The sequence below is a fragment of the Neophocaena asiaeorientalis genome, unplaced genomic scaffold (assembly GCF_003031525.2).
Source record: "Neophocaena asiaeorientalis asiaeorientalis breed wild unplaced genomic scaffold, Neophocaena_asiaeorientalis_V1.1 scaffold171, whole genome shotgun sequence".
NCBI lineage: Eukaryota > Metazoa > Chordata > Mammalia > Artiodactyla > Phocoenidae > Neophocaena > Neophocaena asiaeorientalis.
This window is the reverse complement of record NW_020174013.1, coordinates 2,415,139-2,432,097: the sequence shown is the minus strand read 5'-3', so window position 1 is coordinate 2,432,097 and position 16,959 is coordinate 2,415,139. Positions and strand designations below refer to the sequence as shown.

The window sequence follows — 16,959 nt, the reverse complement described above, 5'->3', positions numbered from 1 at the left end:
CCACTTTTTTACCAAGATGGTGTCTTTTTGTAGGCCTTGTGGTAAATAGGTTAAGTATACTCAGTGTTAAGGTATGGAGAAATATTTGAGTTGATTGTCTGTATGTGTCTTTCAGCTTTGACCCTGAAAGATCCACGTCGGGGAGAACTGACTTGGAACAGTGAACTAGGAAAATCTATTGGAGGGCCGAAATTTCTTTTTCCGGCAATCTCTTGGCATTAAAGAGTGGAAATAAAATCACTATTCTCTACATAGAATTTAACTTCAGTTTAAGATCTTAGTGCTAAATTTAAAAAGACTTCCAATTGTAGGTGATCACAGAGTATTAATATTTATAGGTATTCTAAAGAAATTTGCATATAATTCTCTTTTATATGGTGGCCTATATCAGTGTTTGATGAATGAAGTACTTTATCTGTAGTTCGTCCAAATTTAGTAGGGAAATTATGATGGGGGAGTAAATTTAGCTGAATCATGTCATTGTACTCCATGATACCTGTGAAACATATTCGCTACACTTCCCTTTAGAGGTCTGTTGACTAGAAATAGTGACAAATATGCTGCCTGTATATCTGCAGTATCTATCTTTATTTGTGCTAATAAAAGAAAACTGGCCACTGTAGTCAATTAATTTAGGTGAAATTTTAAAGTAGCAAAGATTTCCTGCCAAATGGTTTATTTTTATTTTTAAGAAACCAACTAATGCTTTCTTTACATTAAGAATAAGACTACTTGTTGGTTTTAACAAAATCAGCAATCTCCAAATTTGGTCATTATGATACTTTAGCACTTATTAATTTTGAGTTCTTTTTAATTAAAATGTGTTACTTGGTAGAACTTCATACTTTTAATTGTAATTTTGTGATAAATATACTACTCTTGAGTTGCTACAAGTATTTCCCCAAACTAATTATGTGAATGTCAAATTTGCTTATAAAACAGGTAGGGACATGTGTAAAACTCCTGAGTAAAATATGTAAATTTCATTCATTCAAGAAATATTTATTAAGCACCTGCTAGGTGCCAAGCATGTTCTAAGAGAGTGGTCAGTAGGGTGACTGGGATCCTTATTTTTGTGGCACATACTTTCTATGGAGGGGGAGATATAAGGCACACATGTAAACAAATGAAAAAATTTATTTTAAATACTGGAAAGGGCTGTGGGAAAAAACCCTGTTTTGTTAAAGTGATGGAGAGGGGTCTGTAACTTAGACTGAGTGGTTGAGGAAAGCCACATGGAGGAGATAACATTCGCACTGAGACCTAGATGATGGAGAAGCAAGCCACGTAAATTTCTAGGGACAGAGCGTTCCAGACAGGGGAGAACACAGGACAAAGATTCTGGGGTGGGAAACAGGTTTGGCCTGTTCAAGGAACAGCAAGAAGGGCAGATTGCAGTGGCCAGATCACACAGAACTGGGGAGACTATGGTAAGGGATTTAGAAGATTTTTTTTTTCCCCTCTATTTTCTGGTTATGGTGGGGAACTAATTGAGGGTTTTAAGCAGAGGATTGGCAGTCTAGGAGGGGAGACATGTAATAAATAAGTACTTACATAAATATTCAAATGATGGGTGGATTAAAATTGGGGGAGTGTAGGAGGACTGAATTTGGTTAGGAACCTTGGGGGAAGATATTCCTGAGAACATGACGTTTAAACTGAGATTTAAGGAATTAATTAGGGGAACAGCATGGGAAAGAGTATTCCAGGCAGAGAAATATCATGGGTGAAATAAGGGTCTAGAAAGAGCTTAATAGCATAAGGATCTGAAAAAAGGTTAGCTTGTCTATTGGTAGTTTACACAGGGGAAAATAGCACCAAATGGGGCAGGAGAGATTTGGCAGTGAGTACAGGATTTTATGAGGCACGTGTAGGATTTTAGTTGTTAATGCTCTGTAGCAGTGATTTTAAGGAGAGTAACTTAATCACATTTACATTTAACCGTATTATTCAGTTTCTACTCTGTGAGGATTGGTTTGGAGGAGGGGGCAAGAAGGGAGACCAATTCGATACCACCGTAAGTGAGATAAGATGGTGGTGATGATGAGAATAGGGATGGTATTAGAAGATTTTGAATGAAGACAAATTTAAGACTTCGTTATTGGTTAGATTTAGGGGTAAGGAAAAGGAGGGATGTATCATGGACAGCCCTCAGGTTTGTGCCTGCAAATGGGTAGATGGTGCTGTTACACAGCTACACAGGTCAATTGAAGGTCACTGTAGAGTTTTAGCATTTTAAGGTGTAAATAAAAGGTTTTCTGTAGGATTGATTATTTTAAAATTACTGTCACCTTAATGACAAGCACCTGTAATGCTTACGATGTATCAAGCATATTTCAAATCATTTAATCCTGATGAAAACTTAATGTGGTAGGTGCTATTATTATCCCCATGTTACAGATGAGGAAGCAGGCATAGAGAAGTTAAATGACACGCATCTAGGCAGTTTTGCTTCTTGGTTCATTCTTTTTAAAAAAAATTTATTTATTTTATTATTTTATTTATTTATTGCTTCTGGCAGCGTTGGGTCTTCATTGCTACATGCGGGCTTTTCTCTGGTTGCGGTGAGCGAGGGCTACTCTTCGTTGCAGCGCGCGGGCTTCTCATTGCGGTGGCTTCTCTTGTTGCGGAGCACGGGCTCTAGGCCTGCGGGCTTCAGTAGTTGTGGCACGTGGGCTCAGTAGTTGTGGCTTGTGGGCTCTAGAGCACAGGCTTAGTAGTTGTGGCACACAGGCTTAGCTGCTCTGCGGCATGCGGGATTTTCCTGGACTGGGAATCGAACCCATTTTCCCTGCACTGGCAGGCGGATTCTCAACCACTGCACCACCAGGGAAGCCCCTCCTGGTTCATTCTTAAACACTAATAGGTTTGGAAGGTTTTAATCACACAATTTGCGTACTGTTTGGTAATATATTAAATTGGAATTTAACTATGTTGTACTTTTCCTGGAAGGTTTACTTTTTGTGCATTCAAGTAGCATACCCGGCTATATCTGTATAGCATTGAAACAAGCAGTGATAATATCCTTTTTAATTAAATACTGTTTGCTTTTACTTTAAAAAATTCTCCTTTGAAACTGACTGCTCTTTATATTACATTATATTGTTACTGTTTGCAACAGCTTTTGAAATAGTGTTGTTTTTGCTTTGTACAGTTAAATGTGCCTTGTGATGTGAAGGTAAAGACTCTAATAGTCTTTGCAAATCAAATAAGCTAGATGTTTCTTTCTGTAAAGAAATTAAAAATTCATTAATGTAAGTATATAATCTTCGTGCTGAGAATAGTGTTTGTGTGGATAAGGTATTGGTGCACTAATAATGTGCCACTCCTCAGTGGACTGGCTGTCTCCTCGGTGAGGAGGGGCTGTCATTGCATTGAACACAGTAGATACTGTATGTCTCCTTAGATTGGAAACTGGCACTTAGTAGACAATCTCAAGGGGAGAGTCTTTAAAATGTTGATGTGGGAGAGGATAAGATCCCCAGGAGTGTTGCTAGTGGGATCAAGCAATTGATAGGGAAGAAAGGCAGACAAGGTACATAGTCTCTGAAACTAGCTATTAAGTGGGTTTAAAAACAAACAAACAGGGCTTCCGTGGTGGCGCAGTGGTTGAGAGTCTGCCTGCCGATGCAGGGGACACGGGTTCGTGCCCTGGTCCGGGAGGATCCCACATGCTGCGGAGCAGCTGGACCCGTGAGCCATGGCCACTGAGCCTGCGCGTCCGGAGCCTGTGCTCCACAACAGGAGAGGCCACAACAGTGAGAGGCCCGTGTACCGCAAACAAACAAACAAAAAACAGAAAACAAAACACAAACCTAAACTTTAAAAAACTCTCTCACCTATTACATATTCTATAGTTATTTCTTCATCACTATTCAGTAAAGTTCTTCTGCAAAGGTTAACTTCTTTTGGTGTGCTGGGTGAACAAAAGAGTTTATATAGCTGTTTTTTAGGAGCTGTATAATTTTGAAGGGGTGTCTGTGGTGTTTGGTGAAAAAGGGCCCTAGAGACAGATGAATCTCTGCACCTCATTGACTGTTCTTATGTCTTCCACTAAAACATTAATCCTGTGCTTTGTTTTAATAAGGAATGCTATACTTTTAGGTAACTCTTACTAAATTAGGGAACCATTAGCTTTATCATGTGTCATTTTTGGAAATTTCTTAGGACCTTAACCCTTGAAGTTTCAGAATGAAAAATAATGTTTACAATTTATATGTATATTTTAATCTTTGTAACTTGGAGTAATTTCCAGGTGATGTCTATAGGGAAATTGGAATCTGAATTATTAGGTGAAATTGATTTTCCATTCACTACATCTGGTTTGTGTGTGCATACAGTAGCAAAAGTTGTTTATAGAATCATACAGTGTTCAAGAACAGCTGCTGTGCACGTTTAGCTGTTAAGACCTGATTGAGATAGAGGCCTTACTTAGTATTCCTGCTTATCTCTATATATAGTAAGAAACTGACTGGTATTCTTGGTCCTATTATAGAGGGAGTGAGAAATCCAGTGTGTGTTTGAGCATCACTTTTTGTAACTATTTCCAAATGACCTATAATGGAGGAGAAGTTATCTGAAATTTTGCTTTAGTTGTGATCCTTTAGGAAAAGTTTAGAATGCAGGAATTAAGGTAACCTGTTTCTCTCTTTTTTAACTCTAGGTGAGAATTATGAAGATGATGACCTAGTAAACTCTGATGAGGTTATGAAGAAACCATGTCCAGTACAGATTGTTCTTGCACATGAAGATGACCATAACTTTGAGCTTGATGAAGAAGCTTTGGAGCAGATATTGCTACAGGAGCACATACGAGATCTTAACATAGTAGTGGTATCCGTGGCAGGAGCTTTTCGTAAAGGGAAATCATTTCTACTGGACTTCATGCTTAGATATATGTATAACAAGGTGAATAGTGTCTTTTAAATTGAACTGAGTTAAAAACAAAAATTACCAACCAATATTGTTTAAAAATAATAGACAAAAAACAGTAAGAGCTGTATCTTTAATTTTATGAAAATACAGTTCTTGATAAGACTTCTCAGTTAAGACAGTAATGTAAGTTTGAGTTCTTGATTCTTCATCTCCATAATTCCTTTTTGCATGTAGTACATATTGAGGCATATGATTGAGCACCTGTGTTCCAAGCATCGTAGCTCTAACCTAAGATGTCTGAGTAGACTCTAAAGTCTCTGAAGCACTGTTCAGTCTCTCGCTTTTTGTTATTTCCTTCCCCTTCTCAGTCGCCTTTACAACAGTGGGTGAAGTAGGCTGATAGAGACTTCTGTAAAGGTATACTTATGCTCCTCAAATAAGTCTCCTGCAGAGACTTACTTTTTGAGATAAGGTTCGGTTCCTTAAAGTGACTTCCATGGTCTTCCATGATCTCTGAGCCTCATCCCTTGTCTCTGTATGTCAGGTATACTATAGTTTTTGCAGTTCCTCGAGTATGTCGTGTTATCTCTCAAATGTTGCTGTACTGTTGGCTAATCTTTTTTCATAGGAAGCCTTCCTTGGTTTCTAAGGCTGTGTTATGACCATATGGCACAGGTCCTATGTTTCATTGATACTACTTTAGTTACTTATTTTTCCTGGCTAGTTTACTGTCAGGAGTGGGCTTTATCTTGGTTACCATATCTCCGATGCCTGGCACGATAATTGGCCCATAGTCAGAACTTATTTTCTATTTTGACTGATGGATCACCCTTTCTCTACACATTTTCACTTTTTGGTGGTACCAGACAATTATTTCCCTCCCCCTCCCTGACTTTGACTTTCTCCCCTGAACAAAAGCAAGAAAAAAAAATTTTTTTTTCCCGCTTGAGTCAGAGTAGTTTTCTAACAGTTGAAAGTTGGGCTGAGGGAATGAGAGTTTGATAGGAACCAAGAAGGAGGAATTGGAAATTTGTAGTGGAGCACTTAAGGGGAAGGGCTTTATAGGAGTAGGCTTTAGACATTCAGAAGGCCACATGACGGTGCTAGAAATAACACTTTGACAGAATTACATAATTGTCTAAACATCTGTCAGGGTGTTCACCTTTACGTGTTCTGTGTAAATCTGTAACTGGATATGCATCCTACTTGAGATAAGTAATAAGGCAAACATTCCTAGTTGATTTTCAGGAAGCTTTTCAATATTCTTTCCATAGGGATCTCATCAGGCATGTCCAAGCATGCCTGAGTATCAAGAATGTAGTTCATGATAAAGAACACTATTTTACACAAGTTGGAAATTGAGAAAGATATAGTATTTTAAGGTTTTTCTACTTAGACTTGATTATTTTCCAGAAATATACATCTGAAATAGAGAAATGTATAAATAGTGACTTATTCTTTTTTTTTCGTGACTTATTCTTTAAAAAAAAAAGTCTGTACATTTAAAGATGATAAAGAATGTCTGTATTTTGAGGCTCTGACTCCTTAAGTTAGCTTGTGTATATTGTTTCTATCTGTGTCTGAGCTGTTCACTGCAAATGTATTTGATTCCAAGTAGGTCACAGACAGAATGTTAGAAGGGGAAGGAAGCTTAGATCACTTGTCTAGCAAGTTTCACCTTAGGTGCCATTTCTTATTTGATCTCTTATCACTTAGTAGTGGCTGTTCAGAGGGCGCGTAGCAGCCCACATGTGTCGTATATTTGTAATCTCTGAACTAATAGAATTTCCTCCTTTGTGGGTAAAGATACTGAAGGCACAGAATGGTAAGGAGGACCTCAGGCTACACAACTAGTTAGTGGTTTCTAAGCTAAATGTCTTTTCATTCATAAAGTTTCCATATAGGATTCCTGATGTAAATAATCTTATTCTGTCAATTGAAAATCACATTAAACAGTGTTTGATTTGGAGGAATAACAGGATTCTACTTATACTGACTTAGTGGTGGGTCATGCTTTTCCTAGGAGATGAAAGTAAAGGAGAAAAATCAGTGGGATGGTTTTGGAATATTTCATTAACCTATATGCCTGCAAAGATGGGATGGTAGTTGAAGAAGGTAGGAGATAACAGTGGCTTTATACAGTCGTCCCTAGGTATCCCAGAGTGGGGGCGGGATTGGGGGGGCTATTGATTCCAAGACCTCCAGTGGATGCCAAAATCCCTGGATGTCCAGGTTCCTTATATAAAATGGCGTAGTACAGTCAGCCCACTGTATCTGTGGGTTTCACATCGGGAGGACCTACTGTACTGATTTCGTATGTCTTCGGTATTGACTTGAGTCAATTTATGTAAAGCAGTTCACTAAAGGAGCCAAATGTAAATATTTCACTTCATGATTTAGAAATAGATATGTTTTAATTTTGATTAGTTAGTAAAGGAATCATAACAAAGCTGAATGTGAGCTCTTTTCTGTTGGATAAAAACAAAAACTTCAGTAGCTAAGTTCTTAAAACCAAGAATTTTCTGAGATTGTTACCAAACATTTCCAGATTACAGGGGAAATTCTGATTTTTAGGTCTCATTTTCTTGCAAAGTAAATAGCTTCCTACACAGATTTTTTTTTCTTAAGCTGCTACTTGTATTATGAAAATAGGTTGTTTTTGCTTGAAATATAGAAGGAAAGAAATCAGTCTTTTGTAAACTTGAGAAGTGAATTAAAAGTTTTTCTAGAATAAAATTCCTTCATGTCATGTTCAAATTAATCGGTTATTTATTTTTAAGATAAATTTATTTTATTTATTTATTTTTGGCAGCGTTGGCTCTTCATTGCTGTGTGTGGGCTTTCTCTAGTTGTGGCGAGTGGGGACTACTCTTTGTTGTGGTGTGTGGGATTTTCATTGCAGTGGCTCCTCTTGTTGTGGAGCACGGGCTCTAGGCATGTGGGCTTCAGTAGTTGTGGCACATGGGCTCAGTAGTTGTGGTGCACGGGTTTAGTTGCTCTGTGGCATGTGGGATCTTCCCAAACCAGGGCTTGAACCCGTGTCCCCTGCATTGGCAGGCGGATTCTTAACCACTGTGCCACCAGGAAGCCCAAGACTGAATAATATTCTATTGTATACATATATCACATTTTATTTATCCCCTCATCGTTAGTGGGCATTTGGGTTGTTTCCACCTTTTGGCTTATGAATAATGCTATAATTCTATGAATATGTTAATATAACATATATTCACTAATTATATATAATACATTAATATATAATAATGAATGATAATGGTATGAGGTAAGGGTTCAGCTTCATTTTTTTTGTATATGCCTATCCAGTTGTCCCAGCACTGTTTGTTAGAAAGGCTGTTCTTTCCCCATTGAATGATCTTGGCACCCTTGTTGACAGCTAGTTGGCCATAGACATGTGGCTTTATTTCTGAACCCTCAGTTCTGTTGCATTGGTCTGTATGTCTGTTCTCATGCCAGTACTAGACTGTCTTGATTACCTTTGCTTTGTAGTAAGTTTTCAAAACAGGAAGTGAGTTCTCTTATTTTGTTCTTTTTTCAAGATTGTTTGTTCTAAGTCTCTTGCAATTCCATATGATTTTTGGACTTAGTCTATCAGCTTCTATGGGAGGTTAGCTGGGATTCTGTTGGTGATTGGATTGAATCTAAAAGGTCAGTTTGGGTAGTGTTGCCATCTTAATATTAAGCATTTCAATCTTTGAACATGGGATGTTTTCCCACTTATGTGGATCTTCTTTAATTTCTTCCAAAAATGTTTTGTAGTTTGCAGAGTATGTTTTACACTTCTTTTGTTAAATTTATTCATTTTTTGTTGATGTTATAAACAAAATTGTTTTCTTTCTTTCTTTCTTTTTTTTTTTTTTTTTTTTTTTTGTTACGCGGGCCTCTCACTGTTGTGGCCTCTCCCGTTGCGGAGCACAGGCTCCGGACGCGCAGGCTCAGCAGCCATGGCTCACGGGCCCAGCCGCTCCGCAGCATGTGGGATCTTCCTGGACCAGGGCACGAACCCACGTCCCCTGCATCGGCAGGTGGACTCTCAACCACTGCCACCAGGGAAGCCCCCCAGAATTGTTTTCTTAATTTCATTTTCAGATAGTTTGTTGCAAGTTTACAGAAATACAGTTGATTGTTTTATATTGGTCTTGTATCCTGCAACCTTGTTCAACTCATTTATTCATTCCAATAGTTTTTTTTAAAATCATTTTAAGTGAACAATTTTTATTTATTTATTTAAATTTATTTATTTATTTATTTTTGGCTGTGTTTTGTCTTCGTTGCTGTGCACAGGCTTTCTCTAGTTGCCTCGAGCAGGGGCTTCTCTTTGTTGCGCAGGTTTCTCATTGCGGTGGCTTCTCTTGTTGCGGAGCAAGGGCTCTAGGCGCGTGGGCTTATTTGCTCCGTGGCATGTGGGGTCGTCCTCGACCAGGGCTCAAACCTGTGTCCCTGCATTGGCAGGCGGGTTCTTAACCACTGCACCCCAAGGAAGTCCCCGTTCCAATAGTTTTTTAGTGGACTTTTTAATGTTTTCTATATATAAGATCATGTCACCTGTAAATACAGTTTCCCTTTTTCCTTTCCAATCTGAGTACCTCTTATCTCGCTCTTTCTTAGCTAATTTTCCTGGCTAGAGTCTGCAGTACAGTGTTGAGTACAAAGTGATAAGAGCAAATATCCTTATCTCTTTCCTAATCTTTAGGGAGAAGCATCTAGGTTTTCACACTATGTATATTGTTAGCTGTAGAATAGTTCTGTATATGTTTTCATCAAGTTCAGGAAGTTCAATCAAGTTCAGGAAGTTCTCTGTTTCTAGCATGCTGAGAGGGTTTTTGTTTTCTTAATCATGAGTGGATGTTGGATTTTTTCAGATGCTTTTTCTGCATCTGTTGATGTGATCATATGATTTTTCTTTAGCCTGTTGATGTGATGGATCACATTATTAATTTTTTGAATGTTGAGTTAGCCTTGTGTCCCTGGAATAGTTAGTTGTGGTGTATAATTCTTTTTATACAATGTTGGATTTAATTTGCTAATATTTTGTTGAGTGTTTTTATATCTATGTTCATGAGATATATTGATCTTTAGTTTTCCTTTCTTGTTATGTCTCTATTTGGTTTTGGTATTAAGATAACACTGGCCTCATAGCATGAGTTAGGAAGTGTTCCCTCTGCTTCTATTTCCTGGAAAAGCTTAGAGAGAACTGGCATCATTTCTTTCTTAAATGTTTGGTAGAACTTACCAGTGAAACTGTCTGAATTTGGTTCATTCTCTTTTGAAGGTTATTAATTATTGATTAAATTTCTTTAGTAGATACAGGTCTATTCAGATGATCCATTTTTTTCTCGTGTGGGTTTGGTAGGTTGTGTCTTTCAAATAATTGGTCCATTTCAACTAAGTTATCAAAATTGTGGGCATAGAATTGTTCTTAATATTCTTTTACTATCTTTCTAATGTCCATGAAATTAGTAGTTTTGACTCTTCTTTGATTTCTGATATTATTATTTGTCTTTTCTCTGTCAAATCAATTTTATTGATCTTTTCAAAGGACCAGCTTTCGTTCCATTAATTTTTTTTCCCTGTTGTGTTGTCATCCTGTTTTCTGTGTTCAGCTTTTTTGGTGTCTGCTGTATTTTTATTCTGCTTCTTTAGGTTATATCTAGTTTCCTAAGGTAGAAGTTTAGATGATTGATTTTAGATCTTTTTTCCTAATTATGCACCCAGTGCTATAAATTCTCCTCGTAAATATTGCTTTCACTGCATTTTACATATTTTCATGGGTTGTATTTTCATTTTCATTTAGTTCAAAATATTTTAAAATTTCTGTTGAGACTTTTTTGACCCGTGTGTTATTTAGAAGTGTATTGTGTAAACTCCAAGTATTATGGGGTTTTCCAGCTGTGTTTCTATTACTGGTTTCTAGTTTAATTCAGTTGTGGTCTGAGAGCATACTTTGTGTGATCTGTTCTTTAAAATTTATTTTAAGGTGTGTTTTAAGGCCCAGTATATGTCCTATTTTGGGGAATGTTCTGTATGAGTTTGAGAGGAATGTGTATTCTGTTGTTGTTGGATGAAGGATTCTATTGGGTTGGCCAAAAAGTTCCTTCGGTTTTTAAGTAAAAATAAAAGACACATTTTTCATTTTCACCAGGAACTTTATTGAACAGCGTATTCCCCGTTTTGTTCCACTACCTTCTGCCATTTTTCAGGCAACTTCACAATTCCATCCACCCAAAACGTTTTATTTTTTTGAGCAAAGAACTGTTGCAGGTGCCTTTTATAGGGAATTGAAATTTTTTCCATTAAGAGAATTTTGTAAAGACCAAAATAAATGGAAATCCGAAGGTGCAATGTCTGGTGAATATGGCGGATGAATCAGAACCTCCCAGCCAAGCTGTAACAGTTTTTGCCTGGTTGTCAAAGAAACATGCGGTCTTGGTTATCCTGATGGAAAAGTATGCATTTTCTGTTGACTAATTCCAGATGCTTTTTGTCGAGTGCTGCTTTCATTTGGTCTAATTGGGAGCAGTACTTTTTGGAATTTTCGTTTGGTTTTCCGGAAGGAGCTCATAATAGAGGACTCTCTTCCAATCCCACCATATACACAACATCACCTTCTTTGGATGAAGAATGGTGTTTGGTGTGGTTGGTGGTGGTTCATTTCGCTTGCCCCACACTGTCTTCTGTTCCACATTATTGTACAGTATCCACTTTTCATCACCTGTCACAATTTGTTTTAAAAATGGAACATTTTCCTTATGTTTAAGTAGAGAATCACGTCAGAAATATGGTCAAGAAGGTTTTTTTTGCTTCTTATGTGGAACGTAAACATCAAAGAGATGAACATAACTAGGGTGGTGCAAATGATTTTCATTGCTTGATTTGGATATTTTGAGTATGTCAGCTATCTCCCGCGTGGGATAACGTTGATGGTTCTCAATTAATGTCTCAATTCGATCACTATCAATTTCAGCTGGTCTACCCGAATGTGGAGCATCATCCAGAGAGAAATCTCCAGCATGAAACTTCGCAAACCACTTTTGACACGTCGGATCAGTCACAGCACCTTCTCCATACACTGCACAAATCTTTTTTTGCGTTTCAGTTGCATTCTTTCGTTTCTTGAAGTAATAAAGCATAATATGCCAAAAATGTGGCTTTTTTTCTTCCATCTTCAGTATTAAAATGGCTACACAAAAATTCACCAACTCTGATAAATTTTTTTTTAAAGGCATGCTGGTATGACAGCTGTCACAATGCAATCTAACAAAATTGTTTCGAATGAAGTTAAAGACAACTAAGCACTACTAGAGCCATCTTATGGAAAAAACCAAATGAACCTTTTGGCCAACCCAGTATAATGTCAATTAGATCCACCTGATTGTTGGTGCTGTTCAGTTCAGCTACATCCTTACTGATATTCTGTCTTCTGGGTCTGTCAATTACTGATGGAGGGGTGTTGAAGTCTCCAAGTGTAATAGTGGACTTGTCTTGTTTCTTCTTACAGTTCAGTTCTTGCCTCACGTATTTTGATGCTTTGTTGTTAAGTGCATACACATTAAAGATAACTGTTAAGTTTTTCTGGAGAATTGACCCCTTTATTATTATGTAATACCACTCTTTATCCTGATAATTTCCTTGTCCTTAAGTCAGCTTGGTCGGAAATTAGTATAGCTACTCTAGCTTTTGTTTGATTAGTGTCAGTATGGTATATCTTCCTCCATTCCTTTTCTTTATGTTTAAACTGGGTTTTTTGTGGACAACAAATATTTGGGTCTTTTTTTTTAATCCACAGTGACAGTTTCTGTCATTTAATTGGTTTATTTCAATCATGCACATCTAAAGTGATTTTTGATAGGATTGGATTGTTATTTCTTATGTTTGTAGTTTTCTATTTGTTGTACTTGTTTGTTCTTTTTTATTTTTTTCTGCCTTCTCTAGCTTTAATTGACTATTTTATATGATTCTACATTCTGTTCTTCCTTAGTATATCTATTATACTTCTCTAAACATTAAAAAAAAAAAAAACTGGTTGCCTGGAGTTTGCAATATACATTTACAACTAGTCTAAGTCTGCTTTAGAATATTACTATACTGCTTCATCAGTAGAGCAGGTACATTATGACAGAGTATTCCCAATTCCTCCCTCCTGTGCCTTACGATGTTAATTTCCTCTGTGTTATGTACACAATCACCCAATACATTGTTGCTATTAGCACTTCATACACATAGTTGTCTATTAGATGAATTAAGAGAAAGAAGAATAAAAGATTTACTTTCTTGTCTTTCTTTGACATTCTTTTATATATATGTCTGAGTTTCTGACCTATATTATTTTCTTTCCCTTGGAAGAACTTTGAACACTTCTTTCAAGGCAGGTGTACTGGTAACAATCTCCCTCAGTTTTTGTCTAAGGAAGACTATTTCTCCTTCACTTTTGTAGGATAACTTTGCTGGATACAGAATTCTAGGTTGGTGGCTTTTTTCTTTCAGCACTTGAAGTATTTCACTCTATTCTCTTCCTGTTTGTGTGTGAGAAGTCCAAAGTGATTCTTATCCTTCCTTGTTCCTCTACAGGTAAAGTGTTTTTTGTCTCTGTTTTCTTTCAGGATTTCCTTTTTGTCTTTGTTATTTTGCAGTTAGACTGTGATATGCCTGGTATAGATCTTTTGGTATTTATCCTATTTGGTGTTCTCTGACTTTATTGGATATGTTTTTTAGTATTTGTCATTAATTTTAGAAAATTCTCAGCCATTATTACTTCTGATGTTTCTTTTATGCTTTTCTCCCTTCTCCTTCTGCTATTTCCATTACACCTAGATTACACCTTTTGCAGTTGTCCCACAGTCCTTGAGTGGTCTGTTCTGTTATTCTTATCCTTTTTTGTCTATGCATTTCAATTTGGGAAGTTTCTATTGATATATATTCATGTTCACTTATTCTTTCCTTGGCTGTGTCCAGTCTGTGGATAAGTATATTAAAGGCATTCTTTACTTCTATTACAGTGTTTTTTATATCTACCATTTTCTTTTAATTCTTTGAGTTTCCATCTCTCTGCTTATATTACTTGTTTTTGCACATTTTCTACTTTTCTCAATAGAGCCCATAAGACATTAATCCTAGTTATTTTAAATTTACTACCTCATATTTCAAAATCTGCATCATATCTGAGTTTGGTTCTGATGGTTGCTTTGTCTTGTCAGTCTGTTTTTCCTTACCTTTTGGCATGGCTTGTAATTTTTTTGTTGAAAGTTAGGCATGAAATATCAGAAAATAGGAACTGACAGTTAAGTTTTTAGTGTGAGGTGTTATGTTAATCTAGCTTTAGCTCAGAGATGTGTTTAATGTTTTCTGCTGCTTTAGGTCCCAGAGACTTCAGTTTTCTCCCCCTCCCCCATTATCCTTGGGTTTCTCTAAGAACTCCTTAAATAGAATGTGTCTTGCAGCTCTCTCATTTGTAATCCACTGTCATCATAGTGGAGCCTGGTTGATGTGGTGGTAAGGTGTGGGAGAGGAAAGCTATATCATTTTACGATTAAATCTCAGTTTTGTAAGTGGGCCTGAGTCCCTGGGCTGTGACCTTCAGAAGTGTTTCTTAGCCTTAACAATTCTTTTTCTCCCCTTACTTGAGACAGGAAGGATAGAGGGGGCTGGAGTTGATGAATTGCCCTTTCCAGGCTTAGATAAAGCTCTGATAAGGTAGTTTGTCTTGGAGGGCAGGTCTTTGTTAATGGGGACTGCTATCAGTGCTTACTTTCCTGAGTGTATTTGAAAATGGTTGCAGGGAATTCCCTGGCAGTCCAGTGGTTAGGACTCAGTGCTATCACTGCTGTGGCCCAAGTTCAGTCCCTGCTCAGGGAACTAAGATCCTGCAAGCTGTGTGCCATGGCCAAAAAAAGAAAACCTCAGGGAGCTCCTTGAGGTAAAACCCAAGAAAGTGGGGGCCTATGAAGCCTGAACCTCCATGAGAGGTCTTAGGTCTCAAGCTAGTCTACTCTTAGCTTCCAGCAGTTTGTCCAAATTACCATTTAAGTGTTTCTTCCAGTTGCTCCAGCAGCTTCTGCTCCTTGGTAACTGACCTCAGCTTGTGATTCTTTGTATTTGCCTGTCTCTCAGATTTTGGTGTGCAATTTGCCCTGTGACCTCAATTCTCTGATCTAAGAAAGAAAGTTTGTTGATTTTCGTATTGAGCTTTTTTCTTGTTGTGAGGCCACTGTGCTTTTTACATTAGCTTTACATATGGGAGCACTGAGGCTGGAAGTCCAGTGGAAGACTGTGAAGTCAAATCTCCATGCCAAACCTTAATTTAATAACTAGAGGTGTTCGCCTTTCTGTTCGAGTAGCACTCAAGTACACTTAAAAAAACTGTGGTTAAAAAATGCATAACAGAGTTTACCATTTTAATCATCTTTAAGTGTACAGTTTAGTGACATTAAGTATATTCATATTATTGTACAATCGTCATCACCAGTGCATCTCCAGAACTTTTTCCTTCCCAAACTGAAACTCTGTACACATTAAACTCCTCATTCCTCCCCTTCCTCCAGCCCCTGATAACCACTTTTCTACTTCCTGTATGAGTTTGACTACTGTAGGTACCTCATATAAGTAGAATCATACAATTTTGTTATTTTATATCTGGCTTATTTTACTTAGCATAATGTCTTCCAGGTCAAGGTCACCTTTTAACCAGAGCCTTAAAAAAAAGGTTATTTACATTTCTTTGGTGTGTACCTAAGTTGATATAGTTGTCCTTGTTTGAGCTAGTGCCTTGGGTCAGTCATAATGTTATCAGTTTGTCCAGCCCCAAAAGGGAAGAGTTGGACATGGGGGTGGTTAAGATGTTAGACAGTTTTAAAACTGTTTTAAGAGTCTAATGTTGCTTAATTTGTTCCAGGACCTGTAGAGTATTCTTACATATTCAGATGAAAACTGTAAATTATGTTTGGTGGTCAGAATGTTTATATTAACTCATTCTATCCACTGATTTGTGTGTTCAATGTTAATAACCTATCTCCAGAATTAGGTACTAGTTTTATACAGATTAAGATTTTCATTTGTTATTTTATTTTATTTTATTTTTTTGCGGTACGCGGGCCTCTCACTGTTGTGGCCTCTCCCGTTGCGGAGCACAGGCTCTGGACGCGCAGGCCCAGCGGCCATGGCTCATGGGCCCAGCCGCTCCGCGGCATGTGAGATCCTCCCGGACCGGGGCATGAACCCGTGTCCCCTGCATTGGCAGGCGGACTCTCAACCACTGCACCACCAGGGAAGCAATGTTATGTTTTTTTAATTTATTTTTGACTGTGTTGGGTCTTTGTTGCTGCGTGCAGGCTTTCTCTAGTTGCGTTGATCGGGGGCTACTCTTCGTTGCGGTGCGCGGACTTCTCATTGCGGTGGCTTCCCTTGTTGCGGAGCACGGGCTCTAGGCACACAGCCTTCCGTAGTTGTGGCTCATGGGCTCTAGAGTGCAGGCTCAGTAGGTGTGGCACATGGGCTTAGTTGCTCCGCGGCATGTGGGATCTTCCCAGACCAGGACTCGAACCTGTGTCCCCTGCGTTGGCAGGTGGATTCTTAACCATTGTGCCACCAGGGAAGTCCCATCTGTTATGTTTTTATGGGGAATGTTTCATAACTAGGAAGGATCTGCTCTTTCATTGTACAGTTACTTGGGTCTTTAATTTCATCCTTTTTGTCCCTTTTCCTCCTCGCTGTGATGAGTTACTATGGCTTTTGAATGGGCCTTTATTCTTCTGGCCTGCCCATTGTTGGAGTCAGTAAGACTGGGAACAGGGTGTATGGTCTGATACATGTAGACCTGGTTGGACCACCAAGTCTGTGTTTCAAGTTTACCAGCTGTTGTTTCACTTTGTTGCTAGAGAATGTTATCTTTTCTATGGTGAAATAAGAATTTGTTTCTTATTATTCAGAGTAGGTAGGGGTTCTTTATTGTTTTTTTTTAATTTTTTAAAAATTTATTTATTTCGGGCTTCCCTGGTGGCGCAGTGGTTGAGCGTCCGCCTGCCGATGCAGGGGACACGGGTTTGTGCCCCGGTCCGGGGAGAACCCACATGC

The 16,959-nt window shown here is 38.0% G+C and overlaps 1 protein-coding gene across 1 annotated transcript in view; it reads left to right on the top strand.

Moving 5' to 3' along the window:
* Positions 1-16,959, top strand: part of ATL2 (atlastin GTPase 2) — a 63,396-nt gene that overhangs the window by 25,381 nt on the left and 21,056 nt on the right. Inside the window, 1 exon segment of the mRNA XM_024753538.1 lies at positions 4,664-4,908. Within this exon segment, the coding sequence (XP_024609306.1) occupies positions 4,664-4,908 (245 nt within the window).